The sequence below is a fragment of the Branchiostoma belcheri genome, unplaced genomic scaffold (genome assembly GCF_001625305.1).
Source record: "Branchiostoma belcheri isolate BF01 breed outbred unplaced genomic scaffold, Haploidv18h27 scaffold59, whole genome shotgun sequence".
Classification (NCBI taxonomy): Eukaryota; Metazoa; Chordata; class Leptocardii; order Amphioxiformes; family Branchiostomatidae; genus Branchiostoma; species Branchiostoma belcheri.
This window is the reverse complement of record NW_017804231.1, coordinates 654241-669616: the sequence shown is the minus strand read 5'-3', so window position 1 is coordinate 669616 and position 15376 is coordinate 654241. Positions and strand designations below refer to the sequence as shown.

General features: G+C 40.1%; 2 protein-coding genes across 4 annotated transcripts; one reads left to right on the top strand and one right to left on the bottom strand.

Moving 5' to 3' along the window:
- The first annotated feature begins 563 nt into the window (after positions 1-563).
- LOC109482018 (cell division cycle protein 123 homolog) lies at positions 564-4915 on the top strand. Its single transcript, XM_019784655.1, has 4 exons — positions 564-975; positions 1256-1405; positions 1647-1795; positions 2130-4915. Exons 1-4 carry the CDS (start codon positions 811-813, stop codon positions 2710-2712), a joined length of 1047 nt encoding a protein of 348 aa, XP_019640214.1. The 5' UTR covers positions 564-810; the 3' UTR covers positions 2713-4915.
- LOC109482003 (phosphatidylinositide phosphatase SAC1-like) lies at positions 3817-14769 on the bottom strand. Of its 3 annotated transcripts, none has more exons than XM_019784638.1 (18): positions 14712-14769; positions 13669-13838; positions 13329-13456; positions 12847-12996; positions 12381-12440; positions 12122-12155; positions 11756-11943; positions 11376-11462; positions 9660-9728; positions 9134-9213; positions 8670-8768; positions 8266-8404; positions 8016-8085; positions 7713-7785; positions 7290-7383; positions 6921-7022; positions 6273-6406; positions 3817-5613 (listed from the first exon to the last, which is right to left on the bottom strand). In XM_019784638.1, exons 1-18 carry the CDS (start codon positions 14741-14743, stop codon positions 5493-5495), a joined length of 1830 nt encoding a protein of 609 aa, XP_019640197.1. In that variant the 5' UTR covers positions 14744-14769; the 3' UTR covers positions 3817-5492. The 3 variants fall into 3 exon arrangements, with proteins under 3 accessions (XP_019640197.1, XP_019640199.1, XP_019640198.1); XM_019784640.1 differs by having other exon boundaries at positions 6346-6406; XM_019784639.1 differs by having other exon boundaries at positions 6273-6345.
- Between the last annotated feature and the right edge of the window lie 607 nt (positions 14770-15376).

Genomic DNA, 15376 nt, shown 5'->3' with positions numbered 1-15376 from the left:
GGATGAGCTGGGATGGGCATGGATGAGCTCGGGTGGGCATGGATGAGCTCGGGTGGGCATGGATGAGCTGGGATGGGTATGGATGGGCTGGGATAGGCATGGATTAGCTGGGATGGGCTGGGCATGGATGGGCACTGATGAGCTGGGCTGGGCATAGATGAGCATGGATGAGCTCGGGTGGGCATGGATGGGCTGGGCTGGGCATTGATGAGCATAAATGGGCTGGGACACCAAGTAAACACTTAGTAGATGTATGTAATGTTATAAGTGTCAGTGTTGCTATACTCATTGGTATAGTAGTCATTAGCATAGTCATTAGCATGCTACTCATTAGCATATTTGTGACTCGCTACATGCCGCCTTTACCAAAAAAACAGCTTCCACAGGGGTCAGCACAGCGGTCGAAGGTCAAAGGTTATAGGTTTAACCGATTATTCGTGGAGGATCGAGGAGCTGTATTTTAGAAATACAAATGATAATTGGGCAAATTTTACAGAAAACAAATAACCTTTACATATCTATTTCATTATCTATCGATAAAATATGACATAATTTGACAATTTGAAGAATCTGTTCGCTGAACTATTGTAACGTACCCCCATTTAGGAAACAGTGGTATCTACTACCATTGCAACATGGTGTCTGATGAAAGTTAGAGAACTCATTGCACGATGATCTGTCAGCTCTAAGTATAGATTCTACTCAGGTAGACTATATAAGAGTTAACGTAAGACTCAGACCTTCAGAATAGAGTCTTTGGAAGAAAAGTTTAACTTAAGACAAGCGTAAAGAAGCTAGAAAGAAGCTAAGATGAAGAAGAGACAGGTGATGAACTGTATATTCTCGGCCTGGTATCCGAGGTTTGAACACCTGACGTTTCCCAGCGTGGTCCTCCCGCTACCGGAGCAGTTCGTCAGCTATCTACTGGCCGACGGGATCGTCCTACCCAACAGTGTCAGGGGCAAGAGCCACAAGGTACGTAGCAAACATGGGGGAAGGGGATTCGAACCAAGGACTGAAGGAAGTCCTTCACTTTTTTTGCTCCAAATATTGAAATATTTTAATTGAAAAAAAAATCTGTCAAATGCACTTTGTGTAGTTAAGTCACATTTCTGATACTGGTGGTTGGTGCTAAAACAGCCCACGTGCTTTGTCTACATGTACAATGTACACTGTACACTAGTTCAGAACTGCTCTTGCTGTTTCTGAATCTAAATGGTAGTAACAAACATGTGCCTGTGTCATGTTTCTACAGTCCAGTTACAAGGCCCATCCTGATGATGACTCTGATGTGGAGGACCCTGATTGGTCAGATGATGATGATGATAATGCTCCCACAGATGCACCAGAGTTTCCTGAGTTGGAAGCTCAGATTAAACAGGCTATCACTCATCTTGGTGGAAAGGTATTGAAGACCAAGAGATCATAGATAATTGTACAAAGTGTGTCAATCATGAAGTAACTTCTGATGTGCAGGTTTGATTGTCCCATGACAAGATATATAACACCAAATAACTCGGTAATACCAAGGACTGTAATGTCCCAGCTAGTGTTCGGGAGGGCAAATTTGTGAATGTGTGACAGGGGCTTTATGAGGGTGATGAATTTGGTACATGCAAAGAGCCTGTTCCATTGTATTCCCTCAGGTTTTCCCCAAGCTGAACTGGAGTGCCCCAAAAGACGCATCGTGGATTGCCATGAACAACAGTCTACAGTGTACCAGTCCTGAGGACATCTACTTACTACTGAAGAGTTCGGACTTTGTAACACATGACCTCACACAACCCTTTGACAGGTTAACATATTTGATGTTTCTTAGATTCAGTTCTCCTTGTAGGTGCTACATATGCATGGTTTAAAATGTTTAGAACATGATATAGACCATGCTGCAGATTTAAAATCTAATTGTACCAGTATGTGAATTTGCAGATGTTGAACAAATAATAGGAATGTTTACATTAGCATGTAACTGTAAGGGTGAGCTCCTGAGTCTTTTATCCTCCGTAAATTGACTTAGGAGCTAAAATAGGTTTGGTAACCAGACTACAAAGTGATAAGTTTGATTGAAATTCCAGCTAGATCTCTTAGTCTTAGGAACTGTTGTTTAACCCTGCTTCCTATTGACACAGATGTGAAGATGAGGACACGGATGTTGACGTCCCTTATGAACTGGTTCTACGCAGGTGGACCAACGTCCACCCAGGGATGGAGTTCAGGTGTTTTGTCAAAAACGACCGTCTCATAGCCATCAGCCAACGCCACCATTCCAACTTCTTCCCGTACATCCACGACCAACACGACAGCATCCAGGCAGATATTGTCGACTTCTACCACACAGACATTGAAAAGAAGTTCCCAGATCCTAGTTTTGTATTTGATGTGTACAGAAAGAAGGCTGGAAAGTTGCTGCTTGTGGACTTGAACCCATTTTGTGAAGTTACAGACCCACTGTTGTTCACATGGGACGAGCTCACGTCAGGCGAAACCCAAGGGGGGTCAAATTCCACGGAGGGGGAAGGGGGTGAAGAAGGGGTAGTGTTTCGGTACATTAAGAACGAAATGGGAGTACAGCCAAACCCTCTGCACAGTTATAGAGTGCCGGAGGATATCGCACATCTAACCAGTGGGGAGGATGCGTACAAGCTCATAGACTTCCTGCAGATGAAGTGTCAATCACAGGAGGGGGAGGAGTCATCTGGGATGGAAACATGATGATAGATTGGAGCACAGTAAGTGTAGGCTCCAGTGTTCTAGCCAGCGTCCATCTTTCTGTCATTTGACAGAACTTTGTCACTCATGACATTAAAAAATTTTGCCCAATCCGTCATCTTTGACAAAAATCAGCGTGTAAAGATATGGGAAGAGATGCATTAAACTAAGCTTAGTCTATCAACCAAATTTGCGATCAAACTTATCAACATGTACCTAGGTTTGGATATTATACCCAGCATGATAACATTTCACTGTGTTGTTGCTCATCTTTCTTTTTTTTTTGCACAGAGATGCGCTCAGTACATAAACAAATATGTATACTGCTCTATTTTTTCTAAAGTTGATTTTTCCTGTAGCCATAGTAAATGATACAGTACCAAGTTTGAGATTTACTCAGATTCATTTAATTCTTACATGATATTTACTTCTATACAACAGCAGTTGTTGGCAATTTTGGTATATGAAGGGATGACAGTTGTACCACTAACGTGTATGCCACCATCTCTACAGCTATTGTATGTGTATATGTATGCATCTTTGCCCAGTTCTCAAAGAATTATTAACATAATAACAGCCCTTTGACAGTTAGTTACTTTGCAAACCTACAGAATAAATTATTATCAATAATGTTAGTATAATCATCATCTCTATTACAGCAACACTTTTTGAATTATTTTATATTTTCTTGTATTTACAGTTGCATCAATGCAGCTTCTCTAGCACTTTATTTTCCAAATCATAATTATGCATAAAACATGCATGAAAAGACTTTTAGTGGAACATTTACATTGTATCATAGCATGGTTGTGACATTGGCTGGGTGAATTACATACATTAACATTTCGTAAAGCACCAAAGCTCTTTGCAATCAGCTATTAGAACAGTCCCTAAAAACTCCAACCTTCTGTGTAGTGACATTTGACCACAACTGCATTTCCCTTTATTTAGTCCATAGTTAGCAGTATTTTTGAATGCCCTTCTTTTCATGCGCTGAAACTGTACTTTTGTACCAGTACCTGCTTTCTTGCCCAACTTGAAAATTATACTTGCTTTAAAACACCACAATACACATAGAAGTAAATGGTAATTTAAGTGGTCCCATATACATGTAGAACAAAGATTTATTTGTGTACATTCGTGTATTGCAGAAATTCTAAGCACAATAAAGAAAAGCATCCCTACATATATCGGTACATATACTGTTACAGTAATGCTGATGTAGGGTAAATAAAAGTACCTTTAATTAATTGTTCAAACTACCTTACATACATAATTGGTCCACAAGGTCTTTCCAATCATACACAACATGCACACCAGTTGTGCAGCAGCGCACCCCAACTTCACTCAACAGTACTGCAGCCTCGCCAGCTGAAAATATGCTGAACTGTTCAAGTCAAGACTTTACAAGTCTCTGTGCTATGATAGACTATTGCACACCTTTTACATTACAAACGTCAAACAAAAAAACAAACATGCGTCATTTCTTTCTCGGACTACAGGCTGTTTTGTGATGGTGAAAGAAAGGAGAAAGTGAGGTACCTATAGTTGTCCAATCTGTGCACATATAGATATAAATTCTATCACCTATTAGTAAGAGTGGAACATTTGGTTATGAAATCCAACTCGTGACAATTTCTCAATAGGTGACAACTATGGAAACATTGTACATTTTACATTGTATTCTAAAAGTCAAAATTTTCCTAAATCCCTTACCTACATTGCATTTGAACTATATTTAATTTTTCTATAAATTATAATAAATCTTGAGGATTTAATGTGTTGTTTCTAGATCTGTTAAGCAACAGTATTTAAAATCATCACCTTCTAGAAATGAAGAATTTCTATTTTGGAAACATATGGTACCCTAAAGTTAAGTTTCTGTAGTTATGATCATTTTTGGAACTGCTTTTTTTTTTCAAACATGTCGTCAGGAAGAATGAAATATTGTAGAAGCTGTACGTAGGGTGTAAAATATGGTTCTTGTCTTGTTTGAATGTCTCAAAGCTCTATAATAACCATGCCTTACGGACATACTGACTGTTGTAGTATCAAGATACATTTGTAAGTAGGAATCAACCTACAAACAGGTATTTCTTTTTTCACAATAGGATGAACAACTACACATTGGAGCCATCAAAATGCCCAAGGCACCCTAAGTTAAAGGTAGTGCATTGTGTAAACTAGTTCAATATTTGTGGCAGTTCTAGAAACACCACCAATTAGACCATTTTTTTTACTGTCATTGTGTTTTTACCACTTCTGTGATCTGTCTGTCCACTGTGTTTGCCTACCTGTATGCATGTACATTTTGTACATGTACAATCATCATACAATTTTGTACTGCAGCTTCTCTTTACTTTAACGGTACCTTCCAGTGAGTATGTACACACACGTTCACCCCTTCCAAATTGCACATGATGCATTTCCAAATATCTCTTCCTGACAAGTAGCACAAAATTGGACACTAGTTATTTTCCTATTTACATCATATTTTGGAAAGAGTTGAGACCAAAAGAAACAAGATTTTGAATTGTCACTATTCACTTTTTATCTTCAGCCCCTGCATGTGATAACTGTTTAGATTATACCCTGCAGAATGATTTCACCATTTAACAACGCCACCCCCCTCCCCCCAACGAAATGTCTGTCATACATGTAGGACTAGAACTTCTGGGATTCGAACCCCGGATTCGGAGTCCTGATTCTCGTAGTCGTCTGGCCCTATCCCCATCATCTCACAATACAGCCTGTAGCCCAGCTCATCTCATTCTCGCTTAGCCTTAGCCTGAGTCAGTTTGGGTTTGTCCACGAATTCTATACCGTTGTAGTAGACGATCGCGAGGGTAGTGATGCTGGCCATGCCCCAGAACAGCACATATAGCAGCTGAAGACTCCAGTCCGCTGTGTGGGGAAAGACAGAGGTGTACATGTAAGTGGTGGTGTACAGTGCATTAGTTCTTTTAATATCTGTCTATTCTATGGCAGTGTTAAAAAATACCATCTTCATATGCAGGTTAGTACATACACCCAATTGGTCCACTGCCCTGGTACGTGTTCAGGGCTTGAAATACCCACGTGAAACATGCAATTTGCGGCAGGTTTTCAAGATTTGCAAGTAAAATTATTCTGAACTTGCAACATTGGATGTACAGGTAGTTGAAAGTCACCAGTATCATGTTTGCACACTGCAAAAGTCTAGTGCAGTCTGGGATCTCTCGATAAAGAATGCAGTGGTGTAGTTGATACTACATGTATTTAGAAATGCTACTAAACTGAAGAAAAGTTTTTCTTGAATGTAAACATGTATTGTAATACTATACTGTTTGAGACCATTTGTCTGGTATATACAATGTATATTTGGTACGGTATTATGAGAATGCCATTCAAGTGTACTGTTTGTTGCATAAAGTATATGCTTGAGAGACATAATTTTTTCTTCCAGCCGACAAAATAAAAAAAAAACATCAGAAGCTCAAAAGACATGCAGCAGTCACAATGACAAAAAAACGCAAAACAAGAGCATCAGCCGTGCAAGCGAGACGTTTTAACGACAATACTACCCCGTGCTCTGCGCGCGATCGCTATCCCCACCCCCGCGCCCGTCCAGGAGAGCTGAGGGAATATCCACGTTACCTGCAGGAATGAGCAGACAGATGAAGCACATGGACAGCGCGATCAACAGGAAGAAGGGCAGCTGTGGGAGAACAAACACATCGGCAGGCTCATCGGTTAGTTCTTAAAGGGGCACCATGTAACATTTTTGCAGTAAAAATTATTTAATAGATATATTTTATTCAAAAGAATATTCGTATGATTGTAGCTTACTTCCACATTTCAACACATTTGTGCAATTATTTCACATTTGTGACGTTCATGGTTGGTGCTATAACAGTCCAAGGTACACATGATCATGACAAGGTATATTAAGTTTGTGGTGCCACTACAAACTACCAGAATGTAAACAAACATGGCTTTCAACTGTGTTTCAAGCTTTTAAACTCGTAAGGCATCATATTGACACAATTGTAAAGGCATCATATTAACACCTCCACTTCCTGAATGTCAATGAAAATCTGCATTCATGTATAGTCTAAGTCAACAAAGTACTGTACACTATATACATGTATGACAATTTTGGTACTATTAGTGCTTTTATTTGGGAAAAATGTGTTCCCCCCAAGCTCTATACCCTCCCCCGGTGTACTTACAACAGTATATCTGACACTTCTGGGCTGCTGGAGAGGACAGGGCTTGTTGATGCACTCTGCCTCATCAACTATGTAGTTCCCAACAAACAAGTCAATTGCATCCTGTGGGGGAGCAATTTAGCAGAGTTTATTCCATTTGTAGACACATTCACCAATCACTGTCTTGAAATGTCACAATGTACAAAAGATTCACATATGCTCCAATGCAAGCACCTGTTACATGTTGCATGTGTATATATTTTTGTAAATACCATGTTTAAAAAAAGTGGCCTACTATTCAGGTCACATGTTGTGGCCTGATGTTTAGGCAAGAGTTAACTGACATTTAATAATTACAACAATAACTATAACTGTATTTTCCCCACTCACCTGTCTGAAGCCATCGTAGAAGTTGTTCTTCATGTACCTGATGGCAGAGTTGTAACCATCCATCAACAAACCCAGGATTGTCCTTCTCCCAGTCCTGGTGGAGAAAAACATGTTATTGAAGAAGCTACACAATATGTTTCATCAAAGCAATTAAGTTCTCACACAGGAGAATTAATTCACCAGAAAGTAGCATGCACTGATCATCAAAACTTGAAATTCCACTACAGTACCATAACAAGCTGCTAGGAGGCCCAAAATCTATTAGCAATTATTTTGAGGTCTCATCAAGACCTACCCGCATACCAAATATAAACTTGAAGACAGTTTTTCTAAGTCTTCTTTGAGGTATCATGTTGAAAATGGACGGACAAAACATAAATGAACGCCATCAAAAACATAACCTGACGGGCGAAGGTGACAAACCTGGTGTAGTCTGTCTTAAGGGCCCCGGTCCCTGCATATTGCTTGGCCAAGGCATCTGCATTGTCAGCCCACACTGGAGTTCAGGTGGAAATAGGTTACCAACAAGTAAACTATTCCACAAATAGGATTCACAAACAACAAACACTTGCAATTCTTGATATACATTGTCTTATCTACTATATTAAAGACAAATAATAGCTTTTCTTTACTGACACAGATGGATTTAAAAAAATTTGTCTGAAAAGAAATGTTAACTATAACTCCAGGCAACATGCTTGAAGACTGCATTCATGTGTTACTTACAGTTCTTGTAGATAAACTCAAAGGCAGAGTGGTCGTCTATTCTCTCTCCCAGAGACAAGACTCCCACCTCCTGAGAAAAAAGAATCCAACATGTGTGTTTCAGGACATGTATAAAAATAATATTATACGTATCAGATACATTACATTAAGTGACACGCCTCCGAGGTGTTGCCAAAAAATCAGTGCCATTGAAATACATGTAAATGTAAATGTATCAATAGTGTTAGAAGACATCTACTCTGTTGCTGACCTGTAGTTGGGACTGAAGGCTCCTCCTAGCGAGCATGCTCTGAACTACATTGGTTCTGTCCAGGCAGTCGATACAGTTGGTCCTGAACACGGCATCCTGCAGCCTGGCCACCGAGCCGTCACTTCTGCACAGGTAGTACCTTAGGAAAACAGTAGGGGGCGCAAGGAGACTGTCAGCTTCTAAAAGAAGCGAACTCTTGCAAACAAGGCATGGGGTAAGGAATTTCCAGAGCCTCGTAACCCAAGCTTTGTCTATTGAGTCAGTTAGTCAAGCTTACCTAAGCTCGATGTTTCTGACTTAGGAAGAAGAGATGCTGCTACAGTGAGAGATAGTTCAGTGCCCTTGTGGCTTGGCACTGTGCAAACTCATTGAAAAAACAAAAGGCTATCCTCAAAGAGACTCACCCCATCTTGGCCTGGTCCTCTGCCAGTCGGTCCATGAGAAGAGACAGCCTGTGCCACTGTAGAGCCCGACACTCACGGTGGAAGTCAAATGACTCTATCCTGTGCACAACCAACAACACAATATATACTGTAGTTCACATTTTTATGTTCATGGTTGCCAAATTTCACTTATGTATATCAGTCATAGGATGGTGAATAACTCTTGAGTACATGTGCATACTTGTAAAACTGGCCTTTATTCATTCAAAAAAATCAATTACAGATTGCTCAACTAGATCTAGAACACTTGAAGTCAGTTTAGCTCTGGTGGGTGCTATTTTTTACAACAAAAATGAAGAAAAACATAACTTAGACCAAAATCTAAGTGGTGATTTAATCAACCAAATTTTTACTTGAGACACAGGAATGTCTTGAGTAGTAACACAGTGACAAAACACAGATAAAAACATCTGAACTCCCCGTACCTGATGTTGTCACTCTTAGAATTCTGGACAGCATCTTCATAGGCCCTCACCAACTTATTCTCAAATCCCTTCTGGTCAAGCTAGATGGGACAGAAGGAATACCATGAAACAAGTCTTAGTTTGTTGTGTGCTTACTCTATGGTCTAAGGCATTGCATATGTGTGCTGAATTGGCTGCTGGAATCAGCTATAGAAAGGGCTGCTACATTTGTAGCTTCAGGTTGGACAGAGGGCCAGGGACAGGCAAAAATGTCCACACAATTTTTTTTCTGTTAAGGGAATGAAGCAAAACATTGAAGATGTTGAGAGTTATTGGGAGAACTATGTGACAGACTTACATGATATCTCTCCATACATAGAAGTACATATCTAAGTAAGTTGGCTTAGTTCCAAACCTACTACAAACAGCACCAAAATTGCTCTCTGTAATCTGCTGCATGGTGTACTATTCAGTATCATGGCTTGGCTTGTTCACTTAGTGTACAGTTACCATATGGATTATGACAATATCATAAGTGTTTACATACCAAGTTGACGTTGACCTGTCTTCCATACAGAACAATCTGGCTGTCAAAATGCCTCTGGAACCCATCTTGCTGCAATACGGAAACAAAAAAATAAACAATTTACTTTTGACTCTCATGCTTTGTAACCCCCAAGTTAACCACATAATTCTTCTCAATATATTCTTTAATAAGGCCACACCAATTTAATTTGTTGGTTCTCGGAATCGCCGCTTCAAAAAATCGCAAAATGAAAAAAAAAAAAAAATTAATTCTACCCCAAAGCCCCGGACGTCGGGGAACGTGTGTTTGGGGACTGCGTGGCTGGCACCAGTTTTCCTGGTAAAAATACAATATTAGTGCCAGTGAAAAGCGTGTCCATTTGTAAGAAAACCCATTAAAAGTCCCCAGATACCGTTATCTTGGCAGAGAAAGCGGTAAATAGCTTATTTTCTTGATGAAACATCGGGCCGCTGGCGTCTTTCTAATCCGATCCGCCATCTTTCTTTGTTCATTTTAAACTCTCGGCCCAACTCTCGCGAGACTTGATATCCTTACATCATTAGCGAGGTCAGGTGACGAGGTATCTTACGTACAAGTGAGCTAAGTGGGCGTTTCAAAATGTTCCCAGAATAGGCTTATTGTTTGGGGGATTCTGAACTGCAATCTGACTAATTTGGCTAATTTTTGAGGGGAAAATAGAGGAAACAATATTCTAAACAGCCTCAAAGGTGACATTGTTGGCAAAGCTGGTATTTGAAATGAGATTCTCCCTCGTGGCCGAGGCGCGCATTGGCCAAAGAGGTTTGACAATGTGTGACTAATTTTCTACCCTCAGGAAATCTGACTTTGACAAACTTGGCCCGAATTTTCTTCATGGGTCACATGATTAACACTGTGCTAGATTGTTTTTATATAGCTTAACTTTAAAATAGGATAGAAAAGTTTCTTTAAAGGTAAGACATTGTGTCGAAATTTGTCTTACCAAAATTATGAAGCCATTTTTTTGTCTTGATGATGGTCCCTTTTATGTTTTCTACTCTGTATAGTAAAGGAGGTGTTTAGTTGAATGAATCCTTTATATATAATGTACATGAGCTTTAATCATTGTAACTACTTCTGACTTACACTTGTATAAGTTGAAAATTGTAAGAAATAGTTCAACATTGTCAAGTTTCATTAGCAGTAAATACTGCCCAATATTGTCTAACATATCACTTGACATAAAATTGCCTAATAATTTTATTTATTAGGAAATAAAAGATTTCCTTGCTGAAATTATGAATACCATACTAGTAATACACATTGTGCCCACGCTGTGCCTGCCGTGTGGCCTCGCTGCAGTAGGTCCCCCTATGCTGTGAAAAAATCCTGGTGAGAACCCTGCATAGGCTATAAAACAGCAATGTTTTAGCATGTATACTAGCATGGGCATGTTTTTTTTTTTTTTTTTTCGTCCCTGTCGCTTTACATTTTTCATGAAAAAATCCGAGAACCAACAAATTAAATTGGTGTGGCCTAAACCTAACACGTAACATGTTCCTGTATACATGAGTGACAAACACACTTAATTATTTTATTATCAAAGAAGACAGTAAGACTTAGTGATGTTTTTCCACAACTTTTGCTGACCCCAAAACACATAATTCTGTAAGTAAGAATTTTATCAAGAACTTCAATAACTCAGTAACTGTGTGATGATTACATATAATTGGAAGTTAATAAGATGAGTTAACTAACCTGCTTGAGTGCAGTACTGATGATAGGAGTGGGCTTGTACTTCAGGTTAGGTCTCTGGGACCAGTGGAGGGGCACCGAACCTCTGGTCTGGGGAAAATACAGGGTAAAACAACAAGATTATGTGGTCAGTTTTACTTGCTGCATTGACTGTTAGCACAATGTGCAGGTATGCAGAAAAAATGTTTTTCAAGCCCTGTCTTTCCTTGCAGCAAAGTTCAAATAATTTCTACAAACATACATTGCTGACTTATGCATTGAACAATGTCAATTTTTCATAGGCCATCTTTCTTCTACCTTGACTGTCGGAAAGAACAGCCAAACAGAAAGTCATTTTTTACCCTAACATCTGCTTGAATACACTTAAGTAAAACTAGTTGTACCTGAACAAAGGACCCGCGGCTGCTCTCGTAGTCCATGATCTGTTCTGTCTCCACGTAGTTGGCGGTGTGTCCCTCGAAGTCCGCCCCCCGCATGTAGTAGCGGACCCCAGCACGGTAGCAGCAGCGGCGCGAGATGACGATGAGTTTGAACGGGCGCTGGTTTACATGGCAGTGTTTAACAGACACGTCTGGTGGGGCATAGTCAAGTAAAATCACTACTGATAATACAGACCAGAAAAAAAATGGATAAATTTCAAACAATTTTTAACCTCCTCTTGCAGTGCTATCAAAAATAGTAAATCAAACATTATATACATGTATAGTAAGCTTATACAATATTTGATATTTTCAACACAAGAAGGATACAGCCATGAAGAACTGGGAGGATAAACCTGTGAAGCTGCAATAGATAATAAATAAATTGATGTTATTAGTCAGCACAACATGAAATGTACACTTAATAGCAAACAAATTTAAACTCTATAAAAATGAAGATATTGTTTTTGGTCTGAGTGTGACATTCTGTAGCATATTTAGTTTACAGCAACATTAAAAGCCTACATCAATGGATATATATATTCCTAAGCATTTGCACTGACAGTGTAAAACAAAGACATTCCTGTACCTCAGGTTGTGATGTGAACTCCCTCAGCAGGTGTCCATTCCACACAAACCTTTGGTCAGCCTAGGGTACAGACAAACAAACTTCAGTAAATGTAAAATTAGGTCCTGAGTAAAGAGGCTAAAGTTTTGTATTCCAGCATGAATAGTGCACCAAAACAAGTAGTAAATGTATTTTCTGTGTGCTTTAAGTTTAACTAAAACTTCATGTCCATCTTAGTCAACATAAAGATAATATTGAAAGAGAGCTTTACAGAGAGGCAGAGAGAAAATGGTTTATCTATCAAAAACAGACACTTGCAGCACAAGTGGCTGAATTGTAGTTTGTACAGTGTTTTTTGAATGAAGCAGCTGTATTGAAAAAGACGTACTGTATTAACCTTCTTGCTGCAAACCTAAACCCCGTATATGCCACCAATTCAGTGACAAAGGCTACCTTAGCAGTTAGAAGGTTAAGAGACCCTGCCTACCCTTTCATACAGAGGGAATGTGAGGAACTCTGCGCTGGTGTTGTTGAGCCTCTGCTGTGTGTGGGTCAGGTCGTAGGTGCTGGAGAAGTAGTACCCGTTCTGGCGCAGGACCTCCTCAATCATACGGAGGTAATCATGGTTGGCTTGTTTCTGGAACACAGAGAAAACCATTTGTACTATTTGTGTTGATACACAATGTATACATGAAACCTGGACACCAGTCTTGACCATTTTATAGCACAGTATGTTCAAGGAACTATCGTAGAGTGGAACTCGCTGCCACCAAGTACAGTTGGGCCATTATCATTAGATAGCTTTAAACAATGTTTAGAAATAGATGTTCAAAGGTTACGTGTGACATGTCCTTTGGCATATATTAATAATTTAATATAGTATATATAGTCTGCAGTTACTAGTAAGATAATTAAAAAAGTCGATCTCTCAGGTGCTAATACTGCTCCCCAGCTGCCCACAATGCTTACCTGTTGGTCGTTGAGATGGTCGACAGACCGTGTGTAAGGGATAACCTGAGTGTCCTCCACTCTCCAGATGGGGTGGTGTTCAATGTCCCCTACCTTAGATACCTTGGTGATAACAATTAGGTAAGGACCTGGGAAAAGCAGAAAAAAACATAAGACATATGTCATAGGTCTTTATATGATGGTGAAGGTTAGACATCCAGGTAATAAGATATGCCAAAAAACATTTACTCAAGCAACTGGATATGATTTTGGAAATGGTCAATGGCAAGATGGAGGATGGAAGATCTAGCATTCTGCGTTTTTAAAATACAAAATTTCTTAACAAAGAAAGGGGACGTACTGGCTATGAGTCGCACAACTCCCATGATGCCGAAGATGGTGCGTGTGATTGCGGAGGGCGGGATCTGTCCCTTGTTCTCCACCAGCGTGATCTCATAACTCACACGGTCGATTATCATCAACTCATTAGAGTCCAGCGCCTCCACATAGAACTTCTCTGGGTCTATGTGGCTGTAGAGAGGATGTAAGCATGTAACTAGAATGTACAGAAACTTCAGTGTGCAAATACACAGACACATGTACAGATTGACGCATACACACACACATACACACACATAGACATACAATACACACACACATGCATACACACAGCCACACAAACACAAACACACATACAGAACAATGTCATACTGACACACACACACACAGAAATACATATACATGTAATACACACAGGCATACACACAATACAGTGAATACACAGAAAGACACACGCACAATACACAGGCACACACACACACACACACACACACACACACACATGCACACAGACATACATACAGACAAACACACACCATGTCCTGACAAAAACAATACTCCCCTTCCTTGGGGCAAAGTAAAAGCCTTCTGTTCTGCTGATCAATAGACTTATCAATCAATCTGTGACTGGGTAAAGTGGGAGGGGCATGTATGACACGTACAACGTAGAACCACTTTATTCCGTCTAGTACTAGGTCACCGGTCAAGCAGTGCATTTTTATACAGGGCTGCCGAGACCAAAAGATGTTTCTTCAACTTGTTCTTCACCACACCTGCAACTATGCGTGTCTGAGGCAATGGGGTTTGTCAGGTATGATAGCTGACAAATCTACGCCGATGACGAAGTAATTTATGACCACACATCGACATCCTGTTTCGATTTTATGGGTGCACCGGCCGGCCCCGGCTCGGATCTTGCAATTTTCCCGTTCAAAACGAGACAAATATACGACCACAGTACACCTAATTTTGTTCCCTGGAGTAATAGCTATCAAATGACCGAATGAGAGGCTCGGATCGTTTTGTTTAGCCACCAAAACGACAAGAAAACGAAAAGTTACTCACAGTTTGAGTGATGTGTACACGTAGGCCGCCATTTTGAAGTCTGTATGTTGCACTTGCGCAGAGCGTACATAGTTGTGGTGCATTACACTGCACTTCTACTTCAAACCGCCAGGCGTCACTAGTGCACTGATAAATTTGTGATTGGCATCTGCTACTAGTATGTTACCTTATTCATCACTGATGGGAGAGATGTGGGGGTTAACAGAGCAGAGTTCACTGTTGTAACGTTATACCGCGGAAAGCATCCACTGAGCTCGTGAGGGAATTGCAGTTCTCGCGACGAGGTAGAATAGCACTGGTTTAAAGTTAAAACTTTTGATCAGGCACAAGGGCTTGTTCTCAACTTTCGACCAGTCGGAAGCAGTATACGTAGGCGAGGACAATCTCTTGTGTCGGATCAAAAATCCAGATAAACTTTCATCGCAGTGGAATAATTTTCCCGGCGTAGTGTAGGCGTTGCCCACTCTCACGCCCCCATGATTCCCGTTAAAGTACCTGAAAGGACTTAGGCCGTTTGAGCATGAGCTCTGAATATGAAATTGAAAGCCTGGCAATTTTGACTTGTTTGTCTTCTCTCCTTATCTTCTAAAATCGTAGATAACCGTAAATTGTGAGTGGGTGTTTGTGTCATTATCCTCCGAAACTTCAATGGTTTAATTTGTCAG

Coding starts and splice junctions, on each gene's coding strand:
- LOC109482003 (XM_019784638.1), bottom strand. CDS start 14,743: ATGGCGGCCTACGTGTACACATCACTCAAACT. Junction 11,463..11,755: donor GCCGCGGGTCCTTTGTTCAG/GTACAACTAGTT, acceptor TATTTTCCCCAG/ACCAGAGGTTCGGTGCCCCT. Junction 7,786..8,015: donor TGAGTTTATCTACAAGAACT/GTAAGTAACACA, acceptor CCTGAACTCCAG/TGTGGGCTGACAATGCAGAT.
- LOC109482018 (XM_019784655.1), top strand. CDS start 811: ATGAAGAAGAGACAGGTGATGAACTGTATATTCTCGGCCTGGTATCCG. Junction 976..1,255: donor TCAGGGGCAAGAGCCACAAG/GTACGTAGCAAA, acceptor ATGTTTCTACAG/TCCAGTTACAAGGCCCATCC. Junction 1,406..1,646: donor TCACTCATCTTGGTGGAAAG/GTATTGAAGACC, acceptor GTATTCCCTCAG/GTTTTCCCCAAGCTGAACTG.